Raw genomic sequence first — 25,519 nt, forward strand, 5'->3', positions numbered from 1 at the left:
AACTATTTCCTGGGATTGAACGGAAAGCAAGTTGTATGGTTGTCTTTTGTGGCATTAGGAATTGCATGAACCCTGGTGAGAGCACATCAGGAATTTTGGGGTACAGGTTTGGTTTCCCTACCTCGGGAAGAAGACCTTTGATAGCGGAAGTATAACAAGGTTTATAAGATTGATTCCTAGGCATGGCTGGTCGATCCTATGAGGGGAGATTAAGCAGGTGTATCCACACTTGAGTTAAGAATGAGTTTCACATTGAAACGTACACATTTCTTGCAAGGCTTGCCAGGGTAAATACAGGAAGGATGTTTCTGACGGCCACGGTGCCTGGAGCTGGGAGTTGATTTCTAAAAATAAAAGATTGGCCATTCTAAGTGAAGATGGAAAAAAAAGTTTTTCACCCGTCGGAGAGAGTGTCATTCTCTGCCCGTGGTTCATTGGAGGTTCAGTTGCTGAGCATAGTTAAAACTGAAGGTAGACAAAAGTGCTAGAGAAACTCAGCGGGTGCAGCAGCATTTATGGAGTGAAGGAAATAGGCAACGTTTCGGGCCGAAACCCTTCGTCTGACGAAGGTTTATAGGTTCATGAACAAGGAAATCGTGGATCAGGGGGTTAGTGCAGAAAATCGCTAGTAAATGGACGACTCTGATCGTATTAATTAATAGAACAGACATGAAGGGCTGAACCCTGTTACTTAGTCCTAATAGCTTAAGTTGAATATTATAGTGCTCCAATTCATGGGTTGGGTAAGGTACTGCAAATTCTTATGAATAAAGTACTTTGTGAAGAAAGGTAAGGGTGAGGGTGTGAGATGGGCTTTCTAATAGAGCAGAACTCTAGTATGGAAAAATGAACAGACTGTATTGAATGGGTAAGTTTCATTCACGGCTTTCACAGGTATAGATGTACGAAACGACGGCAATAAGAGGAATGCTTAGTCACGTGGTGACGGGCGGCACGGTGGCGCAGCGGTAGGGTTGCTGCTTTACAGTGCCAGAGACCTTGGTTCGATCGAGACTACAGGTGCTGTCTGTACGGAGTTTGTATGTTCTCCCCGTGACCTGCGTGGGCTTCCTCCGAGATTTTCATTTTCCTCCCAAACTCCAAATACGCACAGGTTTGTAAATTAATTGGCTTGGTATAAATGTAAATTGTCCCTAGTGTGTGTAGGATTATATAAATGTGTGGGATCGCTAATCGGTGCGTACCCAGTGGGCCGATGGGCCCGTTTCCTCGCTGTATCTCTAAACTAAACAATAGGGATCTGATTACTTTCCATCAATATGAAATTCCGTGTCCATCAAGCTGTTTGCTCTGTTTGCTCAACAGTGGGTAGAAGTAACCGGCACAGGCACTCAGAGGAGGGGGCTTGCCGGCCATGTGGAGAGGAGAGACAAAGAGGTGGACTCCGAGAGGACTCGACTGCGGATCCAAGACCGAGAGTTGCTGGAGATATCCGACGATGGGATGTGCCTCAGTATGCATCAGCCATGGGCCTCGTTGCTTGTTCAAGGTATCAAAACGTAAGTAAAATGCAATGGATTGCACAGATCATTCAATGCATCTCCTGGGATGACGGAACTCCTTGACATTGCCACTTGCTGAAATGTATATAACAGTGTGAGAAGGGGGGATTGAAACTCAATGGAATTTTGTAAGTTAATAAAGACGATGATGAATGTCTTTGCTGTTTAGCTCAAAGCCTATAAATGAACTGCCAATTAGACACATTCAAACATTTTCTTATGTATGGGTTACAATTGCCCATATGCTACTGCCTTTGAGCCAGATGTTTCTGTTTGAGAATGAGCTTAACAGACAACAACTCCAACAAAATAAACAGCAAATGCCACATTCCTATCCAGAGTTACATTAAATAGTTTACTTTCCAGTATGGGCAATTTTTTTTCACTAAATTTACATGAACTTAACAGTATTTGTATTGCTTTTTACATACAAAAGAGGGGAATGTTTTGCCAATGAAATATTAAAGATCTCACTGGCTCTATCACAGGAGGCAGACTAATGACCAACATTTACTAAAAACCTACTGACTCTCATAGCTATCTAGACAACACTTCTTCCCACCCTGCGTCATGTAAAGATTCTATCCCCTTATTCCAATTCCTCCTTCTACGCCATATGTGCACCCAAGATGAGGTTTTCCATACTGGATCATAAAATGGGGGCTCCCCTCTTCCATTATAGATGAGGCTCTCACTAGGTCTCCTCGATATCCTGCAGCTCTGCTCTTGTCCCCCCTCCCCCCATTCGTAACATTGACAGTCCCCCTTGTTCTCATCTTCCACCCCATCAGCCGTCACATTCCGCATATAATCCTCCAACGTTTTCGCCATCTCCAACGGGATCCCACTACTGGCCACATCTTCCCATCTCCACCCCTTTCTGCTTTCCGCAGAGACCATTCCCTCTGCAACTCCCTGGTCAACTCGTCCCTTCCCACCCATACCACACCCCCTCCCCAGGTACTTTCTCCTGCAACCGCAGGAGATGCTGTCCCTTTACCTCCCCCCTCAACTCCATCCAAGGACCCCGACAGGCTTTTCAGGTGAAGCAGAGGTTCACTTGCACCTCCTCCAACATCATCTACTGTATCCGCTGTTCCAGGTGTCAACTTCTGTACATCGGCGAGACCAAGCGCAGGCTCGGCGATCGTTTCGCTGAACACCTCCGCTCAGTCCGCCTTAACCTACTTGATCTCCCGGTTGCTCAGCACTTTAACTCCCCCTCCCATTCCCAATCTGACCTTTCTGTCCTGGGCCTCCTCCATTGTCAGAGTGAGGCCCAGCGCAAATTGGCGGAACAGCACTTCGTATTTTGCTTGGGTAGCTTACCCCCAGCGGTATGAACATTGACTTCTCTAACTTCGAATAGCCCTTGCTTTCCCTCTCTCTCCATCCCCTTCTCCTTCCCAGTTCTCCCACCAGTCTTACTGTCTCTGGCTACATTCTATCTCTGTCCCACCTACTCCTCTGACATCAGTCTGAAGAAAGGTCTCGACCCGAAACGTCATCCATTTCTTCTCTCCAGAGATGCTGCCTCACCCGCTGAGTTACTCCAGCATTTTGTGTCTACCTTAAATATTAAAGATGTATTGGTGTAGTCTGTCTGGGGACAGTTCAGTCTGGGGAAGTTGGAATTCTCTTTTGGGGAAGATCTGCTGAAAGGAAAGTTTTCCAGAATAGTGATGTGTTTTTAAAAGGAGTTTAGTTTACTTTAGAGATACAGCGTGGAAATCGGCCCTTCGGCACCGACCAATGATCGCCCGTACTCTAGTTCTATCCCAATCACTAGGGACAATTTACAGAAGCCAATTAACCTACAACCCTGCACATCTCTAGAATGTGGAGAAAACCCACGTGGTCATTGGGAGAAAGTGCAAACACTAAACAGACGGCACCCGCAATCGGAATTGAGCCCGGGTCTCTGGCGCTGTGAGGCAGCAACTCTACCGTTGCGCCGCTGTGCCATCCTAATTTGTTAGCTTTGTTTCCTTAGGAGCATGCTGTGCTTAAGTTAGGGTTAGGGTTACATTGTTTTCTCTATCTGCTTGCATTCCAAGAGTGCTTGCACCTCACAGGTGTGTCCCTGGTTGTGGAATGTTTTAAAGGGCCCTGAGGGTGAGAAATGCACTTGCCACATAAATATGTTTTCAATCTCATACTCTTTATTACTGCATTCTGAAGCAGGCCCATGCAGAATACTTGTAATATTTTAGTATTCCAGTCACTACCAGCATAAAGGTGAACATTCTTTTAAAATTTCAAAAATAGACTTTATTCTGAATAAAAAATGTACAAAACTAAATTGCTTCAAAAGTTTTTAACGTCAATGCATTCAAGTGTGTCCTTGAAGTATCAATGCATTCAAATATGCCCTTGCCAGTCATGGCTTCCTGGGGTGATATCCTCTCCCTTGTACTCAGCTCTTCAATGTCCAGCTGTACCATGTTTCAGTGTGTCCCTCCGCATGCACTCCTACAGACTGGAATGGGCTAGTTGGCAACGTTCCCTTGCAGACATTTAGGGTATTCGATGTATCATCCTTTCATTGTTTTTATATGTGTTGGTGTTGCCAGGGTGGAGGGCAGGACTTGGTATACCTCACACCGAGGCCGGCTGTGGATCGCAGCAGCTGCCAAAAGACCTGCACTGGAAGAAGTGACGGCAATCGAAGGCACCTACAGGGCCATGCACGGCAGAGGTAAACCAATTCATCAAGTTTGCTAATTCAACCCACATTTGCAGGAGTAGTGATGTTGGATTGTTCATTTTAATATATGTGGGTTAATAGGTAATTCATGGTTTTAAAATGCTAGATTTGATCTGACTGAAGAGTTTTGATATTGCTGGACGTGTGCGTAAAGAGGTTTTTCTGCAGTTGTATAGGGTTCTGGTGAGGCCACATCTGGAGTATTGTGTACAGTTTTGGTCTCCTAATTTGAGGATGGACATAATTGTGATTGAGGCCGTGCAGCGTAGGTTCACGAGATTGGCTCTAAGGGCTGAATGGCCTCCTCCTGCACCTATTTTCTATGTTTCTATCCTGGGCTAACCTGTGTTGTCCGGTGTGAATTAATAAATTGAACGTCTGCCCTAGACCATTTATCTCTTCAGTACAGCGCACCCGACTGCTCGCTTACCTTACTTGGCTCCTGGCTATCAATTCATTGCTTTAAAGATTTTACATGCACGTTTGTCTGCTGTCAATAGGTGAATATCTTAATCGGCTAATTGGAAAAATGTTAGAGGATTGTGTCTGGCCTTGGGACAGAATTACTGATGAGACCATTCCACACAGCACCAGTGCTGGGAGAATAAGTTGCACTTTTCATAAGTTCATAAGTTACAGGAGTTAGGCCCTTCAGCCCATCAAGCCTACTCCGCCATTCAATCATAGCTGACCTATCTTTCCCTCTCAATCCCATTATTCTGCCTTCTCACCATAACTCCTGACACCCATACTAATTAAAAAAATCTGTCAATCTCTGCCGTAAAAACATATCCATTGACTTTGCCTCCACAGCTTTCTGTGGCAGTGAATTCCACAGATTCACCACCTTCTGACGAAAGAAATTCCTCCTTACTCCAATGTAACAATATTACAAGGCTATGGCCTCTGGTCCTAGACTTAACCACTGGTGGAAACATCCACTCTATCCAGGCCTTTCACTATTCGGAAAGCTTTGCATCCTTGAGATCCCAGAGGTAAAGTTATAGGGACATTCAGTTCTCCTTCCTCGACCATGGCTGAGTAAGTGGAAAAAAAACACAGAAAATGCTGGAAACACAGGGCAGGTCAGGCACCTTCTGCGGAACAAAGAAACAAAAGTTAGCAGAGTGTTGGGTTGAAGACCCTTTGTCGGCACCTGTAATCTGTTTGTCCATCTCGGCTCCATTTTGTTGCTGATTGCTCTCAATTTCAACATTACTTTTTGAACAAAGTGCTGTTCACAGCTCCTTCGACCTGCTGTGGAGATTAATAGCCATCCCCTGCAAATGCTAAATAGGTACAGCAATCTCGGTGCCATCTTGCATTGTGGAGCTCTTGCTGATATTAATGCTCACCTTTCTAAGACTACTTACATTTTTTGGTTGTTTGGCCAAAGTGTGAAATAGGCCAGGCGGACCTAAGCACTTGGGATAGAGATCCACAGGGCTGAATTATGGGACTGCCTGAATAATTTGTGGCTGCAGACCTCTGCCAGATTTTCAAAATGACTGTTTTCATCTGTGCTGCCACTGTTACTCCAGCATTTTGTGTCTACCTTCGATTTAAACCAGCATCTGCAGTTCTTTCTTCAGTGGTCCAGAAACTGGTTTTGTCGAGACCTGATTCATTGAAGGATCCTATTTCAGTACAGCAGTGCTGAGCTGACTGTATTCAAGGTGTGCTGTATTCATGCGTTTAAAAGAAATAACGGGCCAACCAACGATCACCAGCTCACACTAGTTCTATGTCATCCCACTTTCTCATCCACTCCCTACACACTAGGGGCAATTTATAGAGGCCAATAAACCCACAAACCCGCACGTCTTTGGGATGTGGGAGGAACCCGGGGGGGGGGGGGGGGGGGGGGGGTACACCCATACAGTCGCAGTGAGAACGTGCAAACTCCACATGGACGGCACCCAAAGTCAGAATTGAACTTGTATCTCTGGCGCGGTGAGGCAGTGGCTCTACCAGCTGTGCCACTGTGCCGCCTTTCTTGAGTGTAACTAGTGGGGGGGACCATAGGTGAGGAGAGGCCTGTAATCTGACACACAATCTGAAATTTTAGGATTGGTGATTTTGAGCATCGCCAAGAGAAATATACAAAGAAGAGGAACCGGCTTGAATTTTGAATTTAACAGCAATTTGCATACATACAATGATAACAGACAGTGATAGTCAGGACATAATTGTACAACAGTATGTAAACGACCCTCAAAACCCTTACCCTTACCCACCCTCGCCACCCGGGGACAAACAACACTCACATACGTACACATCCACACAAATATGGTAAGATAATCAAAATGAAAAAAAAAGAAAGAAAAAAAAAAGGGGGGGGCGGGGTTGAGGCGATAGCAGCTGCAATAAAACAGAGCAGTGATAGAGGGCACTCAGTCCTCTTCCGAGTCCGGAAACAAGTTAAGAGAGTTAACAAGTTCCAGGAAAGGGTTCCATGTATCTAGGAATGTCTTGGTAGAGCCTTTGAGAGAGAACCTAAGTTTTTCAAGCTTTAAGTTGTAGAGTACCTCCTTGATCCAGCGGGCGTGTGTCGGGGGACAGGTAAGCCTCCAGTTAAGCAAGATCAGTCTCCGGGCTAACAAGGTTGTAAAAGCCAGGACCCGCATCAACGCAACAGAGAGGTTGGTGTTGGGAGGAATACCAAAAATAGCTGACAGTGGGTTTGGAGGAATAGTCTGGCCATAGCTCTGCTTAGCACGTCGAAAGCACTCCTCCAAAAGTTTACTAGCTTAGCGCAAGACCAAAACATATGACTATGGTTGGCAGGGGATTTTGAGCATCGCCAAGAGAAATATACAAAGAAGAGGAACTGGCGACTGTTCTGAACTGTTAACATCCCCAGTGAGGTGCGTGGTTGTACTTGGAGATCCCTGACTTTATATTACACCAGAAGGTTTACAAAAATAAGATTGTTCGGTTGGTAACCTCTGCACAGTAATTGGTTGCTCATTGCTGGTCATTTTGAAGATCTTCTCGTCCTCCACAGCCAGGGAGGTGCATTTTAGGTGCAATCATTGTTATAATGTGCACAGCAATGCTATAGGATCTTTGGTACACACCCTGTCTGTAGGAGGTGGTGGTTGTGGTGTGTTGGGGGGGTTAGTGGTATTGGTGATTCTCTGTCGGGTTCTGCCACATGTTAAAATGCTAACAATGGGTCGGAGCAAGAAAATAATTGCTGCGTAGATGAGAGGTGAGAAGGGCTTAATTTAATTTCCTGCCGCCTCAGCTATTCGGTGACCGTGCTGGATCCAGATTATAAGTGGCAACCTTATTTAGCAACAAAATGCGCTAATAGATAAGGAATGGCAGCAAGTTAATTGACTTTTCAAAGAGATAACTGCACGTAAAGATTTTCTGTATCGTCAGCAGTCCCAGTCAGTGTTTGGATGGTCGTTGTAAAGAGCGCAGAGATAAACGACTTCTCCAGAAGCTTAAGCAGTTCACTGGTTTGCCATTAACAATAATTCAATGTTATCGCACTCTGGAGGGGAATTTGCTCCAAAGCAGAGACACGCTGGAAAATTTAGAGACTAGATTGTGAGCTCATTCACTGTTCAATTTAGGTCACTTGGCTTTAAATCTAGGATAACACATCAGTACTGGTCTGAGTGAATCCAGTATAGTCTTCCAGGCAGAAGTGTTAAACGTGCCCCTGTCTTCTCTCGGGCCAATTTTTAATTTAAATCTTCTTATTTGAATTTTGAATTTAACAGCAATTTGCATATATACAATGATAACAGACAGTGATAGTCAGGACATAATTGTACAACAGTATGTAAACGACCCTCAAAACCCCTACCTTTACCCTTACCCACCCTCGCCACCCGGGGACAAACAACACTCACATACGTACACATCCACACAAATATGGTAAGATAATCAAAATGAAAAAAAAAAGAAAGAAAAAAAAAGGGGGGGGGGCGGGGTTGAGGCGATAGCAGCTGCAATAAAACAGAGCAGTGATAGAGGGCACTCAGTCCTCTTCCGAGTCCGGAAACAAGTTAAGAAAGTTAACAAGTTCCAGGAAAGGGTTCCATGTATCTAGGAATGTCTTGGTAGAGCCTTTGAGAGAGAACCTAAGTTTTTCAAGCTTTAAGTTGTAGAGCACCTCCTTGATCCAGTGGGCGTGTGTCGGGGGACAGGTGAGCCTCCAGTTAAGCAAGATCAGTCTCCGGGCTAACAAGGTTGTAAAAGCCAGGACCCGCATCAACGCAACAGAGAGGTTGGTGTTGGGAGGAATACCAAAAATAGCTGACAGTGGGTTTGGAGGAATAGTCTGGCCATAGGCTCTGCTTAGCACGTCGAAAGCACTCCTCCAAAAGGTTGCTAGCTTAGGGCAAGACCAAAACATATGACTATGGTTGGCAGGGGATTGATTGCATCTGTTGCAGGTGTCTTTAACAGCGGGGTATATTCTAGATAATCTTGCGTTTGTGTAGTGGACTTTGTGAAGGACTTTGCATTGGATTAGGCCATGACGGGCACATATGGAGGAAGAATGGATCAAATCCAAGGCAGAGTCCCATTGCTGGTCTGTTAGTTTCGTATTCAGCTCGCCCTCCCATGCAGCTTTTAATGAGGTATGAGGTTTCAATATAACCGACCCTAACAAGTTGTACAAAAAAGAGATGCATTTCTTCCAGTTGGGATCTAGAGCTAAGATGGTATCGGTCAGGGTTTCAGGGGGATGATTTGGGAAATGGGGGAATATTTTCTTCACAAAATCCCTAATCTGAAAAAAACGAAAAAGGTGGGAGTTTGGGAGGCTATAGTTGGACGAAAGCTCCGCAAAAGACAAAAAAATGCCATCCTTGTATAGGTTTTTGATATTACTGATGCCATTACTATGCCAGGTTTTGAATGCGGAGTCTGTACTTGAAGGTTTAAAGATGTGATTTTTAAGCAGTGGGGTCAAGATGGAAGGGCCTTGTAAACCAAAGTTTTTCCTAAGTTGACTCCATATCTTGAGCGAGAGGGACGCAATTGGGCCTGCAATTGGGCCTGCACCCGCAGATGTTATAGAAAGGGGGAGTTGAGAGCATAGGACAGACCGCAACGGGAGATGTGAACTCGCCTTTTCCATGTGTACCCAGGTCGCAATCATCATTCATCCAATACAGGAGTTTTTGCAAGTTAGCTGCCCAATAGTATCGCCTAAAATCAGGAAGTGCCAAACCGCCGTCACTCTTAGGAGACTGTAGTACCGTGTTTCGAATTCTGGCCGGTTTGCTACCCCATAAAAATTTAGATATTCTCCTTTCTAATTTATCAAAAAAAGATTTAGTGATAAATATAGGAACATGCTGGAAAAGATACAGGAATTTGGGTAGGACGACCATCTTGACCAGATTTATCCGGGCCGCGAGGGATAACGGTAAAACTGACCAGCGGTCAAAGTCTCTTTCAGCTTTCTCAACCAGAGGCAGGAAGTTTGTGCGGAACATATCAGATAAGGGTGTTGTGATAAAGACGCCGAGGTAGCGAAATCCGTCCTCCGCCCATTTAAATGAGGTTAAAGAGCGAGGGAGCTGCTTAGCCGATGAGTTAATCGGCAATACAGGTGCACAACCTTTTATCCGGTGTTCCAGAAACCGAAAAGCTCCGAAAACCGACCATTTTTTCCAGATGTCGTCTGCGCACCAAAGCTCGCGTTTGGCGCCAAACCTGACCCAAAACGACCCACGGTCAACCCAGGTCTGTACTACTGTAGCGGCTGCCTCCTCCCTGGAGACCGGGAGACGCTTAAACATCTGTAAATCATTGCTTAAATGTTAGTCAGTTAGTTTGGAGGGCTTTTATGTGAAGGGGGGTGAAGGGGTAAACTTTAATTCTTAGTCCCCTACCTGGTCGGAGAGGCGGGGAGTGGTCAATGCCTTACCGGGTCGCTGTGCAGTAAGCTCCGCAGCGCTGTGGCCGGTGGGGCCGCCGGTTGTAGCTCCGACCCCGGCAACTCTACCCCTGGCTGCGAGGCGCTCCAAATCCAGCGCGGCCCGCGGCCGGACGCCCCAGCTCCGCGAATGTCGGGAGTCGGCAGCGTCGCAGCGCTGGGATACCAGCTGGGTGTGGGCAATGCCTTACCGGGTCGCCGTGCGGCAAGCTCCGGAGCGCTGTGGCCGCCAACACACAACATCGCGGAGCGTCGCTGGATTTGGAGCCGCGCAGCCAGGGGTAGAGTTGCCGGGGTCGGAGCTCCAACCGGCGCCGCCCGCGGCCGGACGGAGCCCCCAGCTCCGCGGCTCCAAATCCAGCGACGCTCCGCGAATGTTGGAAGAAGGCGGCCACAGCGCTCCGGAGCTTGCCGCACGGCGACCCGGTAAGGCATTGCCCGCACCCCGCTGGTTTCCCAGCGCTGCGACGCTGCCGACTCCCGACATTCTCGGAGCTGGGACGTCCGGCCGCGGGCCGCGCTGGATTTGGAGCGCCTCGCAGCCAGGGGTAGAGTTGCCGGGGTCGGAGCTACAACTGGCGCCGCCCGCGGCCGGACGGAGCCCCCAGCTCCGCGAGGTTGGGAGTCGCCGACCAGGTAGGTAGGGGACTAAGAATTAAAGTTTCCCCCTTCACCCCTACACCACCACCACCACATAAAATCCCTCCAAACTAACTGACTAACATTTATGCAATGATTCTCCCGGTCTCCGGGGAGGAGGCAGCTGCTCCAGACTTTTCAAGCCGCCCGCGCTACCTACCTAATCTACGCTAAAAATCTTCCATTCTGAAATCCGAAAATGTCCGAAATCCGACAAGTGTCTGGTCCCAAGGCTTTCGGATAAAAGGTTGTGCACCTGTAGTTCACTTTTTTGGTAGTTAAGTTTATAACCAGAGTACGCACCAAACCGTTCTAAAATATTCGTAATCACAGGGAGAGAGCTGACTGGATTCGAGATGTACAGGAGCAGGTCATCCGCATACAATGAGACTTTATGAATTGTGTTTTTAAATGAAACATCTCGTGGCACTATTTAGAAGAAGGTCTGGGGAATTATGCTCATTAGTCTGATTTGTCTACATTTGCGAATTAAACAGCTTATCCCTCATCATCTCACTATTTTTAATAGACTCAGATACAAAATTCCTGTTCCCTTGCCTGGAAAGTGAAATGCAGCCAAAGTTCAAGTGATCTCCAATAAACATTCCCTGTGTGAGGTTTCCTGTGGTCAGGGAAAAAAATACGGGGAGGCGTAATGTTGATCTCAAGTTACAATGATGGTTTAAAATTGGTCGATCGGAGTAGCACTTTGCCATCCAAAATCGAACATTGTTACTCTCGTCCATACAAGTACCGGGGCTGTATATTTAATACAATGTCCAGAGAATTGATCAGACACAGTGCTTAGAAGGGTCCCGACCTGAAATATCACCCGTCCTTTTTCTCCAGAGATGCTGTCTGACCCATTGAGTTACTCTTGCACTCTATCTTTGTGTTTAGATACTGTTTTTTTTATTGTACATTTTCAGTAGCACGTTCTGAGAGGAAAAGATAATTTTTCCTCTTTCAAACCACATTTATGAATGAAAAAACTACTGGTGGAAACTTCTGAACTTGATTTCCTTTTCACAGATATTGACTTTCCCAAGGACTACCCGACTGGCTGCCTGTTGGGCTGCGTGGATCTCATCGATTGTGTATCTCAAGAGCAGTACCATGAGCAGGTAAGCACTGGATCTGCCAAAGTCTTATAGCCATGTTCCTCCAGCGTGTATTAAACAGGGAGCAAAACATCAAGTGCTGGAGTAACTCAGCGGGTCAGGCATTATCTGTGGAAGGAATAAATGGGCAACATTTCAGGTTGGGACCCTTCTTTAGGCTCAACCCTTTAATCTGACGTGAAACATAGAAACATAGAAATTAGGTGCAGGAGTAGGCCATTCGGCCCTTCGAAACGTCATCTACCTTTCCACAGATGCTGCCTGACACACTGAGTTACTCCAGCAATTTGTGCTTTACTCCAAATTCCAACATCTGTAGTTCTTGATGTCTCCATATTAAACAGAGAGTTCAGCACCTTTCATGATATGTGTCAGTGATATTTTAAGAATGTGTCTAATATTTATCAAGCACTTGTTGTTGTGTGCTTCCATTCTCTCTCAAATTGAATTGAATTGAATTTCCTTTATTGTCATTCAGACCTTTCAGTCTGAACGAAATTTCGTGCCTGCAGTCATACATACAATAATACAATAATAAACAACAGTAAACACAAATTAACATCCACCACAGTGAGTCCACCAAGCACCTCCTCACTGTGATGGAGGCAAAAATTTAAGGGCTGCAGTCTCTTCCCTCCTCTTCTCCCTCTGCGCTGAGGCGATACCCCACCGGGCGATGGCAAAATCAGTCCCGCGGCTCACCGAACCCCGCGAACGGGCCGGTTCAGACACCGCGGCCCGGGGTGGTCGAAGCTGCCGCCCTCCAGTCCAGCGGACGCTGCTGTCGACGACGTCGTCCACTGGCCCGCGGCCAAACCCGGACTCGGGTCACCGCCACCAGAACGCCGTCTCAGCCACCGGAGCACCGTTCCATCCTCGGGCTGGGCAGCCCCGACGGGAGCGCCGTTTCCCTCGAGCTGGGCCGCCCCGACAGGAGTGCCGTCTAGCAATTCCAGGCCTTTGATAGTTTATCCCAGTATTACAGTGAATGAGCCCAGTAAAAGGGCAAGTGAAACTTTCAAGGTTGGTTTCATGGTGAATGGTGATGGGAACAGTTTGTTCTGTTTTACATTCCGTGCATCAGTCTGGTGGAATGTTGCTCCATCATTTATTTTCCCCTTTGATTAAGAAAAGTGAAAAGCAAAATAATTTGTCCTCAACCTATAAAATACATCCATGGTAACAAATTCTTGCTATTGAGGGAGTGCAGTGTAGGTTCACCAGGTTAATTCCTGGGATGGCAGGACTGTCATATGTTGATAGAATGAAGCGGCTGGGCTTGTATACTCTGGAATTTAGAAGGACGAGAGGGAATCTTATTGAAACATATGCTTATTAAGGGTTTGGACATCCTAATCTGAGGAAGGACATTCTTACCATAGAGGGAGTACAGAGAAGGTTCACCAGACTGATTCCTGGGATGTCAGGACTTTCATATGAAGAAAAACTGGATAGTCTTGGCTTGTACTCGCTAGAATTTAGAAGATTGAGGGGGGATCTTATATAAACTTACAAAATTCTTAAGGGGTTGGACAGGCTAGATGCAGGAAGATTGTTCTCGATGTTGGGGAAGTCCAGAACAAGGGGTCACAGTTTAAGGATGAGGGGGAAATCTTTTAGGACTGAGATGAGAAAAACATTTTTAACACAGAGAGTGGTGAATCCCTGGAATTCTCTGCCACAGAATGTAGTTGAGGCCAGTTCATTGGCTATATTTAAGAGGGAGTTAGATGTGGCCCTTGTGGCTAAAGGGATCAGGGGGTATGGAGAGAAAGCGGGTACAGGATACTGAGTTGGATGATCAGCCATGATCATATTGAATGGCGGTGCTGGCTCGAAGCGCCGAATGGTCTATTCCTGCACCTATTGTCCATTGGTTACCAGGGAATTTAGTTTGTACATCAAGATTTCTTCAGACAGTACAAATGAATTAATTTGTTCTCTCTGCACGACTCTGTTTATTCATCAGGTAAGAACAACAAATATAGTGTGCCACGTGATCACAGTACAGATTGTTCTGGTTGCGTTCCTAAGAAACCTTGTGTTGGAAACAAATCAGATTATTATGACAATTATGCCAATGGGAGAATGGGCTTTAGGGTCCAGAAAGTGATTTTCCCCACAGAATTTTCAAAAATAAATGTATTTTCCAGATCATTTACTTTAATTTTGTCACTGTAAAAAATATTAAAGACTGTTTGTTACATTGTTTAATAGAGTATCATTGCACATGTCGATAGAAGCGTTTGCTTGAAATTTCAATGGCCACCCACGGTTAAAGTAGCAGCCGCATTCTTAAGAGATAACGCTGTCTGATTACATTGTGAGGTTACACAGGAACAGTTCATTTTGTCCCCAACACTGTTTAAATCTGAGACAGTTTTTTTTCTGCTTGCCAATTTCCAAAGTAATTTTTAAATGGTTCTCTAGTTCCCGATCGTATAGCCAATTAGGCCTGTATAATACAAATATTCCTTGATTCATCACCTGCATAATATCCAATCTGTGTTATTGAAACGTGTGTTTATAGCAGAACCTCCTGTTTTATGCCCTGCTATTTGGAACCTCTGGAGCATGCCATTAATGGACAATTACACCCTAGTCATTCCCTTTTCTCCCCTCCCCTGTCGGGCAGAAGATACAGAATCCTAAATCGGATTCAAGAATAGTTTTGATATTATCAGACTACAGAACAGACCTCTCATAAACTAATTCAGTTAATAATCTGTGTATTCACAATCTTCCAACCTACCTCATTGTGGCCCCCTTTTTACCTGCACTTTCTTTGCTGTACTGTTGTACAAGCTGTAACACTATATTTCTGCACTCTGTTTATTTTTTCTTTTTGCACTACTTGTTGAACTTGTATACAGTTTGATTGTATTCACATATGGCATGAATTGACTGGATAACACATAAAACAGTTTTCCACTGTATCTCAGTGCACATAAGGATAATAAACTACTACTGATACCAATACAGTAAGGGACAAGTATATTTGTATCAAAATCTATAATTTATATTATCTTTGTCACAAGAGCCCTCGGAATGTCTCACAGACTTGCTAGTCCTTGTTTATCTTCTCATCCCCAAATCATGCTTTTGATTCTGGAACCTTGAGCTTATAATCATTAGATGAACCATTAAACGGAGTCCCTGTCTGCTCCTTGATTCCACAACACTACTTGATGAAGACCATGGGATACTTGAAGAAATCTCAGCCAATATTTACCCCTCAGCCAGCAACATTGTTGTAAGGAGGGCATGGTGGTGGCACAGTGTAGGAAGGAACTGCAGATGCTGGTTTATACCAAGATAGACACGAAGTGCTGGAGTAACTCGACGGATTAGGCAGCATCCCTGGAGAAAAAGGATGGGTGACGTTTCGGGTTGGAACCCTTCTTCAGGTGGCAGAGTGGTTAATAGGTCTTGATAGATGTAGTGTCAGAGATTATGGTGACCCTTTGTGTGCTGGTCCCAGAAGAAGATATATTATTAACCACTGTAATCACTCCACTCTTTTACTTGTGCATAGTTATACTCGTACTATCATTTGACTGGATAGCCCGTAAAACAAAGGTTTTTACCATATCCCGGTACACATGACGATAAAGCCCCTGTTCCACTGTACGAGGTAATTCAAGAGTTCTCCCGTGTTTTCCCCTGATCCGAACTCGGAGAATGTCCGTAGCAGGTCGGTAGGAGTTTGTGGATGTCTCCTAGCGGCTCGTAATGCTAACGGTAGGTACTCAGGACATCCGGTAACTTGTGACGTTTTTTCATCCCTGCAAAAAATGTACACGAGTAAAAAAAAAAACGTGTGATTAAAAAAATAGTTACTTTTTACTCGTACAAGCCGCTACGAGACATTCATGAACTCCTACTGTCCCGCTACGGACATTCTCCGAGTTCGAATCGGGGGAGAACTTTTGAATTACCTCGTACAGTGGGACAGGGGCTTAATAAACTGAACTAAACTGAAAATTGTTCAAGGGTGTGCTGAAAGCTTCCTTGAAGAAGTGCAACGCCTTTCTGGTCCATTAAGGAGTGGGCAGGATGGTATTGAGAATCTTGTATACATGCATCAGAAGCACTGTATAGACTGTGGAAGGAGCGCACCATCTCCCTGCCTGCCTCTCTGTGCTGTCAGGCATCTGCTGTAGCCCCTGTGGGGAAAGTCTGCAGTTTCCACATTGGCTTCATTAACCGCCCTGGAGCCTGCAGAAAGGGAGTGAAAGCAAGTCATCCTCGATCCTGAGGGACTGTTTAAGCAGAAGATGTATGAAAGTACTTTCATTGCCCAGGAGGAATTTTTATTCTGAGGGCTGATAGGTACTGCACAAGGCACAAGTGTACTCTTGCTGAGTAAAAGCAGCTGTGCAAGAAGCATCAGTGTTTCCCTTTGTAAGCACAGCTCATCTACGTTCAAAGTCAGTGGCGGCCTAAACCAGTAGAATGATTTTTGCCAAAGAAAAACACAAACAGCTGGAGTAACTCAGCGGGTCAGGCGACATCTCTGGAGAATAGGAAGAGGTGACGTTTTGGGTCAAGACTCTTCTTCAGCCTTGAACTTTGAACATTATCCCGTGTCCAATTGAACACTCTCTTCACATTTGGTAACCCACATAATCTTTGTCATCATTCCACACAATCCAGGCCATTAAAGCAGCATAAACAAAACAAATATTATTTATGTTTGTTCATATTTGGGGGGGGAGGGGGGGCTGTGTTGAAGCCAACACTCATTGATAGCAATAGGCAATCTGGTGTCATATTTGGAGGTCACCATCTTCACCCACAAATCTTTCAAAACAGACATTCTGAAATTCGGTGCCAAATAACACAGAATAAAGGGAGTTTGTAACTGTTGCCCTGTGCCATTAAAGAAAAGGCATTGTGTCGGAGGTTGTGGGGAGAAGGCAGAAGAATGGGGTTGAGACAAAAATCGATCAGCCATGATTGAAAGGCGGAGTAGACTTGATGGGCCGAATGGCTTAGTTCTGCTCCTGTAATTTATGAACTTTCAATTTGGGATTACCACGCTCCAAAGAGAGGTTTAATTTCATCAACATAATTTAATTAATTATGATACCTTGGTGTTTTATCTTTAGCCCTTTCAGTATTTTGTAAGCAAATGTAATAAAGATTTATTCCACACTTTTACTATATCTTGGTCAGATCCTCACCTCCCTTTATGAGATCCCCTCCTCCCCATTCCATCACTGAAGATAGGTCCCAAAGCATTACCTGTCATTCTCCACAGATGCTACCTGACCCGCTGAGTTCCTACAGCTCCTTTGTGCTTTTTGTTCCTGGTCAGCTTTGATTCCTTTGAAAATAACTATTATGTCCTACACTACTTCATATGGAAATCATCCCAGGATAATAATTAGAAAGGTGTAAAAAGTGGAATTTTTTTTTTTTTTTAAATGAAGCTCGTAATGGGGAGAGTAGAGTTGCTATGAAGGTAGAAAATATGCTTGTTGGAAACTCCTGAGTACAAGAACGGGATGATAAATGGCTGGAGTTTTGCATTCAATGTCTCGGAGGTCGTGGGCAGGTCAGATAAGGCAGTGATATAACCAGCATTTGGAGCAAAATAAGATCGGAATAGCAGAGTTTTGATTAGACTGCAGTTGTTGGGGGCCGATGCGATTGATGAAGAGAATGTAAATTACCAAGGCTGGAGCAGGCAAGCATGGCTGAGCGTTTAAGCAGCAAATGGGCCGATGCAAATGTAGGGCAAACAGTATTACAGAGTGGATCTGTGATGGAAATGTATATTACTGGAAGCTCAGCTTGGAACTGGGTAAAACAACATTTATCCGAGACTGCCAGCAAAACAATTAAATGTAAAGTCACGAGATAAAAAAGAAGTCTGAAGATGAATCTCGACCAAAAACGTCACTCATTCCTTCTATCCAGGGATGCTGACCCGCTGGGTTACTACCCCAGCATTTTTTGTCTATCTTAAATTTGAAGTCAACTGTGTCAGGAGCCGGAGAAGGAAAGGACATTTAACCATGTTTGCAGAGGACAGTCATTTGTGACTAATGTTCAAAATGCATCGATGTTGTGACAAGGATGGAAAGCAAACTGAAGTTTATTATAATGCAACGAGGAAAGATTGAGACCTATTCCATCTCCATAGTGTTAGTTTACTGCCAATGCAAGGGGAAACTGACTCCCCTTCCCCCCCCAATCTTTGCACATCCCCAATCCTTTCCACTCGTCACTTTAATTTCATGTATCATGTATTTTGTGTTTTATGACTGTTGGCAGATCAATTTTCCTTCTGGAATAAATAAAGTTCTGTCGTATCGTAAACCAGCATCTGCAGTTACTTCCTACACAACTTTATCTTGGGGTAGATTTCTTCAACAACCTGGTCTTAGGGTACATTTGTCCCTAAACTTGATCCAAAAGCACCAAGAACAATTCTAATTCCTGCAGTGGTTTTCTCGTTGGGCTTGTAATTTCTATAAAATGAGAATAGTACGATGGGGCAGCATGTTGCCGTGGCGATAGAGTTGCTGCCTTACAGCGCCAGAGACCCGGATTCGATCCTGACTACGGGTGCTGTCTGTACGGAGTTTGTACGTTCTCCCCGTGACCTGCGTGGATTTTCTACAAGCTCAAAGGTTTCCTCCCACACTCCAAAGTTGTACAGGTTTGTAGGTTAATTGGATGGTATAATGTAAAAAAAAAATGTCCCTAGTGTGCGTAGGGTAGTGTTAATGTGCGAAGATCACTGGTTGCTGTGGACTCGACGGGTCGAAGGGCCTGTTTCCATGCTGTATCTCTAAACTAAACCAAATTAAACTACATGGAACCCTAGGTAGACAAAAATGCTGGTGAAACTCAGCGGGTGAGGCAGCATCTATGGAGCAAAGGAAATAGGCAAAGTTTCGGGCCGAAACCCTTGATCAGTCTGAAGAAGAGTTTCGGCCCGAAACGTTGCCTATTTCCTTCGCTCCATAGATGCTGCCTCACCTGCTGAGTTTCTCCAGCATTTTTGTCTACCTTCAATTTTCCAGCATCTGCAGTTCCTTGCACATGGATCCCTGCGGGATGGATGGGAATACAATTCTTCCAGTTACCATCTGCAAATGGTAGCATCAAGTCTTCATGGGTTAATGTCACATAGTGAAGAGATAATGGGCTCCTATTTTCTTTTTTTGGCTTTGCTCACCAGTTTCCATTTTGTTTCATGCAGACGAGTCTTAGTCTGAGAGTTGCTTCTGAGTTAATTTTCCTTCCCACGTTGTATCTTTCATCCACCTGTAGAGGGCACCAACAACCTGCCTCAATGAAAATCTGTATCAACAAATCTCCAGCGTTAAAAATAAAGTGTTCAATTGCTGATGGATCCTGAAAACTAAATCAATAGATTAAGGGAACGTGACAAAGTGTTGGAGTACCTCAGCAGCTCTGGAGGACATGGGAAGGTGACGCTTTGGGTTTGGACCATTCTTCAGACTGATTGTAGTAGGGGTGGGAGCAAGCTGGATGCAGGCAAGTTAGGGGGCAGGGGGAGGGGATTGATTGCCAGATAGGTGGACAAAGTGTAGAGATTGAAAGGAGAACAAAATGTTGTCAGATGAGGAGAGGAGTGAAATGTAAAGCCGGAGGGAGGGATATAGGTAGGAGAGGATATGCGGATGGGAAAGGGGGAGAAATGTGTGCACATCACGATCGAAGAAAAAGAGGAAAAAGAGTGTTACCTAAAATTGTAGAATTCACTGTTAATACTGTAGGGTTGTAAGCTAAGGGCACCAGCCTCTTTGTAGCAGATTGCTATTGTGGAGCTGCAACTTGTGGGTTGCAACAGTGCTTTTCCTCATGTTTAAGTAACACCTGTGGAACCCACTCCTAGATATTTACCATCTCCTGGCTGTGTACTTTGAATGGTGGTAGGGGTTGCAATGTACTTTATGTGCTGCTCAAAGCCTGGTCTCTGCAAATGCTTTGAGTTCAGTGCAAATTGCAGGAGACGTGAACATGAGTTCAGCTCTGCCTTCCCCCTGCATCTTGTCACATTATTCCAGTACATCTGCAGCCCAGTGTTAGAAGGGCAGTACAATGCATCCAAGAACTGCTCGGTTTACTAATTGAATGCCTGGAAGTTTTGCTCAGTGGTGACTGTCTGAATAATGCATGGGCAAGAATGTCGGCTTGTTTCAAGCGTCTGAGAATTGAAATGTAATTTTATTGAGGTTGAAATTGGAGATTTTGTTACATAACCCGGCTCGTGACCCGCAACAAGTTCACAAGGCTGAAAGTAAAACAGGAAATTCGAGAGTGTGATGGAGCTAATGATATGCTGAAAGTTGAAGGAATAAGGTGAAGTGTAGCTGGGATGTGATGGGTGGCATAGTAACTCAGCGGTAGAGTTGCTGCCCTACAGAGCCAGCGACCCGGGTTCGATCCTGACTACACATGCTCTCTGTACAGAGTTTGTACGTTCTCCATGAGACCATGTGGGTTTTCTTCGGGTACTCCGGTTTCCTCCCACTCTCCAAAGACGCGCCGGTTTGTAGGTTAAATTGTCCCCAGTGTTTAAGATAGTGCTAGTGTACGGCCTAATTGTTGGTTGGCACGACTGGACCGACTGGGCCTGTTTCAGAATCAGAATCAGAATCAGAATCACACTTTATTCGCCAAGCATGTATGCACATACGAGGAATTTCATTTGCCAAGTCGGTCATACAATTAAAAGCAACAGATCACTCAAAAAAACACATTTTAACATGAACATTCACCACAGTGACTCCTACACATTCCTCACTGTGATGGAAGGTGAAATAAATTAAAAGTCTCTTCCTTTTGGGTCTGATGAAGGGTTTCGGCCCGAAACGTTGTCTATTTCCTTCGCTCCATATATGCTGCTGCACCCGCTAAGTTTCTCCAGCATTTTTGTGTACCTTCCTTTTGTTCTTCCTCGGTCGTGGGTCTCGAGCCCCCGTTGACGGGACTATCTTGACCCGTAGCTGGTGGTGTTCAAACCCTCCGCGTCGAGGCGATCAAGCTCCCACATCGCCGGGCCATCGAACCTCGCATCGGGGCTGGTAGAACCTTCCGTGACGTTGGAGCTTCCCGACTAGCCTCTCCTGACTGCGAGCTCTTGATGTTAAAGTCCGCGGTGGTTGCAGTGGGAGCGATCCCAGGCAAGGGATCAGCTCCGATGTTAAGTCCGCGCCCCGCGGTGGGGCTCAAGACCGTCCGAGGAGGCTTCCAGCGGAGAGCCGGGAGAATGTGATCCGAAAATTGGGAAAAAAAGATTCCCCCGATCCGCTCCCCCCAGCCCCCACATAAAACAAACCAAAGAACATTAAAACAAACTTTTATCAAACTAAAGTATAACAAAAAGAAAGAAAATACGAACAGACTGCTGGCAGGGCAGCCATCTCCCCGGCGCCCCTGGTGATCGTGCTGTATCTCCGAAGTCGAAAGGAAGGAATGAGGCAGATTAGATCCATCAGTTGGTTTACAAAGTCATGTGCAACAAAGGAGTTATAAAAGAGTTAGTATAAGTGAACGAAGATGTAATGTCTCATTCCTGAAAATGGAAATCGAAACATCTGATGAATCAGTCTCAGCTCATCACCAGCTGGTCGCGTTATAAATTTCCTGCCATTGCAAAAGTGTTCTGGCAGTGATGGGAATAGGTATTAGCTTTAAGGCTGTGAATGTTGCTTACTCTACGGCTACAACAGCAAAGGCGGCTTCAGACCTGCGCTGATGGTGAGTTGCATTGTTTTACATACATTTTGTATGCAAGACAGCTGCTAACACAAAAATAAATTCTCATACTGCCGCTCAGTAAAGAGTAGTATTGTATCGTGAATTTGATGAAAGGGCAGCTGCTTTAAGCTGTATCAAAATGTGTAGGAAGGATCTGCAGATGCTGCTTTAAACCGAAGATAGACAAAAAATGCTGGAGTAACTCAGCAGGACAGGCAGCATCTCTGGAGGGAACGAACGAGTGACGTTTTGGGTCGAGACCCTTCTTCAGACTGAGTTAATTAAACATCAATATGTTGCTTTTCTCCAAGACTCTGTTAGAGTATCTATACCTGTACACTCAGCTATCTTGCAGGAGTGTGTGAGTTGTAACATTTGTTACCAGCCGTTCTTGTTCAGAGGATAAAGGTTGAAATGAAATGCCAAATCCTGATGTATCTGTAGCAGAGAGAACATTGTGTGTCTGTTGCTTGTCAATTATACAGTTAACAATTACTGCACTGTGATGTTTGCAAATGAAGTCGTATTTTGTTGCATTCAGTTTTTCTCAACAGTTTTTGGGGGGAAAATCTGGGATATGATCACTAGATAGGTTGTGGCATTTTTCAGGATTAAGTTTTTAAATCAAATACTTTTACAAACAAAATACAACAAATATTTTTTAAATGCCACCTTGAAAGGGAATATGCAAATTTTGGGCTTAGATAATGTAGGTATCAATGGTTATTGAGAACTGGTTCATGAAGGAGGCTCAGTGGCACTGTTGGTAGAGCTGTTACCTCACAGCCAGAGACCTGGGCACAATCCTGACCTTGGGTACTTTCTGTGTGGAGTTTACATGTGACCACATGGGTTTCCTCTGGGTGCTCCGGTTTCCACCCGCTTCCCAAAGACGTGCGGGTTTGTAGGTTAATTAGCCTCTGTAAACTGGCCCCTAACATGTAAAGAGTGGATGAGAAAGTGGGATAACACAGAACTAGTGTGATCAATGGTCAGCTTGGACTTGTGGGCCAAAGGGTCTGTTTCCATGCTGTTTCTCAAAACTAAAACTAAAACAAAATAAACAAGAAGAGTTGAGGCCAGCATAGATCAATGGAGATCAACCATATTGAAGGGTCTGGTGGCCTGCTCCTGTTCCCATGTTGAAAGCGGGGAAAACAGCCAACATTGCAATGATCTTAGTCTTATATAAAACCATAAGGGTTTAGCTAGAGTGTAGGAAGGAACTGCAGATGCTGGTTTACATCAAAGATAAACACAAAATGCTGGAGTGACTCCGCAAGACAGGGGCTACTTAACTAGTCATTTATCTGTTCTGGATCTTACTGTGCAAATATATGTTGCTAAGTTTACTGCATTACAAAGTTATTAGTTGTTCTGGATCACTGATCCACGGACATGAGTGCAAACCACATCGAGGTGACTGGGCAGCTTAAATTCAAATCATTAAATTAAAATATAATGGGCTGGCATAAAAACAAATATTTTTAGCGTTGGGTTGTTACAGAAACTCTTCAGAAGCTCAGAATTTAATTAGTAGGAGCAATGTATTCATCCCTCGTGCTTGGTCCATCTTCCATTAAAATTGTGACTGATCTTTCACTGGAGCTGCTTCACTAACGGGGTGGCACAGTGGTGTAGTGTTAGAGCAGCTGCCTTGCAGCACCAGAGACCAGGTTTGATCCTGACTATGGATGACGCCTGCACGGAGTTTGTGTGTTCTCCCTGCGACTACGTGGGTTTTCTCCGGGTGCTCTGGTTTCCTCCCACACTCCAAAGACATACAGGTTTGTACGTTAATTGGCTTCGGTAAAAATTGTAAATTGTCCCTAGTGTGTAGGATAGTGTTAGGGTACGGGGTGATCGCTGGTCAGCGCGGACTCGGTGAGCCAAAGGGCCTATTTCCGTGCTGTATCTCTCTTAAAAAAAATAATATCCTGGGGGAAGAAATTGGCCATACGTATTTGGTCTAGCCTATTGTGACTTGTTTTTTAACTGCCTACTCAGTTCTGGGGCATCTAGGAGTCTTGATAGTAGATTTAGGCATTGTGCTCAATATACAGATACCATGAAAAGAAAATGTTTTCTTGTCTGGGAGTTGTTTTGGCTTATTCTGATGGAGTTGGTATTCAGGCCCGGCATCTGCCTAGCCTCTGTACGGATATTTAACCCCTGAATTACTTTGCTGTTCTACCACTTATCCTCTTAAAAGGTTCCATGGACCCTCACCAGGCAAAGAGTCAAACAGGTCCTTCGGCCCAACTAGCCCGCACAGACCAACATGTCCCAGCTATACTAGTCCCACCTGCCTGCGTTTGACCCATATCCCTCCAAACCTGTCTTATCGACGTACATGTTTAACTGCTTCTTTAACGTTTGGGTAGTCCCTGCCTTAACTACTTCCTCTGGCAGCTTGTTCCATACATCCACCACCCTTTGTGTGAAAAAGTTACCCCTCTGATTCCTATTAAATATTTCCCCCTTCACCTTAAACCAATATAACCAGTCTTATTGAATCTTTGTGGATCAATTTAAAGTTGTATTTTGTAACATTCTGTGATGTATCTTGGAATATTTTATTACTAATTGCAAATCATTGTTGTTATTGATCTAATTTTCTTTGAACTTGGAGAAAAAATCTACAGTATTCCTTCGAGCAAACGTTTCTAAAATGTAATATTTGTAAAATCTTCCAATTAGCCTACGAACTCCCACGTCTTTGGGATGTGGGAGGAAACCCATGCGGTCGCACGGAGAATGTGAAAACGATACCCAGACAGCACCCGAGGTCAGTTTCAAACCTGGGTCTCTGGCTTTGTGAGGCAGCAGCTCTACCAGCTATGCCACTCTGTCGTCTTTTTGAATGAGACTGATGAGTAGGGAAGAAATAGAGTTCTGCCTTGGGCTGTCACATTGTCAGATTTAAAACTTGTAACTTTCTGTGTTACTGTATAACAGTCAGTTCCCTAGATTTATGATGTCTGGAAGGCAGTGTGCTTTTGTATTGCATTGATATCAGTGATTTGCTGTTATATTATCCCATGAGCAGCAAATGTGTAACCCCAATTAATACTTGCTGGACCTAGCTTGCCCTAGCAAAAGATGCATGTCCTTTTGAAGGCAGCCTGTTCCTGCAGCTTTAAACTGATGAATGAGTTTGGAATTAAAAGCTTCAGAAGACTTTAAATTATCCTACTTGCATCTGTCCTCCCACAGGTCTTCAGATGAGAGCTGTGCTGCAGATCCATTTTTAAGTTATTTCCATTCCATAGGAATGATTATTAACACCAGTAGAGAAAGGAGGGGTATGCCATTTGGCCCCTCGAGCCTGCACTATTATTCAATAAGATAATTGAATCGCCCTCCCTCCCCTATTCCCACATTCCCCCTCCACCTCCTTCCCTTGTAACCCCAGAGAACGTCCAGAAATGTATCAATCCCAGTTTGTCCATGTTAGTTTTCAGGAATGACAAACAATTTGCTGGCGGAAGTCGGCTGGCCGAGCATCATCTGTGAGTGGAAGGGGGTCATTAACTTTTTGGATCGAAGCCCTGCATCAGGACCCCCCTCCCCCCCCCCCCCCCCCCCCCCCCCCCCCCCCCCCCCCCCCCCAACCCCCCCCCAACCACGCACACAGATGCCGCTCAACCCATTGAGTTCCAGCAGATTGCTTGTTTCTCCAGATTCCAGCATCTGTAGTCTCTTGTGTCTCCTTAGCTTTCAGTAACTTGTGTAGAAGGACACCCAGGACCTTTTGAGCCATAACATTCCCAAACCCACTATTTAAAGTTTCTCAGTATTCAAGAGACAAATGGAACAGGAGACAAGTTGAAAGCATGCTGACTGATAGGAAACAGGCAGGTCGACTTTCTGC

General features: G+C 45.0%; 1 protein-coding gene across 2 annotated transcripts in view; it reads left to right on the forward strand.

Moving 5' to 3' along the window:
- Positions 1 to 25,519, forward strand: part of trip4 (thyroid hormone receptor interactor 4) — a 115,836-nt gene that overhangs the window by 20,061 nt on the left and 70,256 nt on the right. The window contains exons 9-12 of one of the 2 annotated variants that reach the window (XM_055662656.1): positions 1,327 to 1,520; positions 4,097 to 4,221; positions 11,813 to 11,904; positions 13,871 to 14,044. In XM_055662656.1, coding sequence (XP_055518631.1) covers positions 1,327 to 1,520; positions 4,097 to 4,221; positions 11,813 to 11,904; positions 13,871 to 14,014 — 555 coding nt within the window. In that variant the 3' untranslated portion in view covers positions 14,015 to 14,044. Of the gene's footprint in view, positions 1 to 1,326; positions 1,521 to 4,096; positions 4,222 to 11,812; positions 11,905 to 13,870; positions 14,045 to 25,519 lie in introns of those variants that run through there. The other variant, XM_055662655.1, reaches the window with a different exon arrangement.

This window comes from Leucoraja erinacea, chromosome 36 (assembly GCF_028641065.1).
Source record: "Leucoraja erinacea ecotype New England chromosome 36, Leri_hhj_1, whole genome shotgun sequence".
Lineage (NCBI taxonomy): Eukaryota > Metazoa > Chordata > Chondrichthyes > Rajiformes > Rajidae > Leucoraja > Leucoraja erinaceus.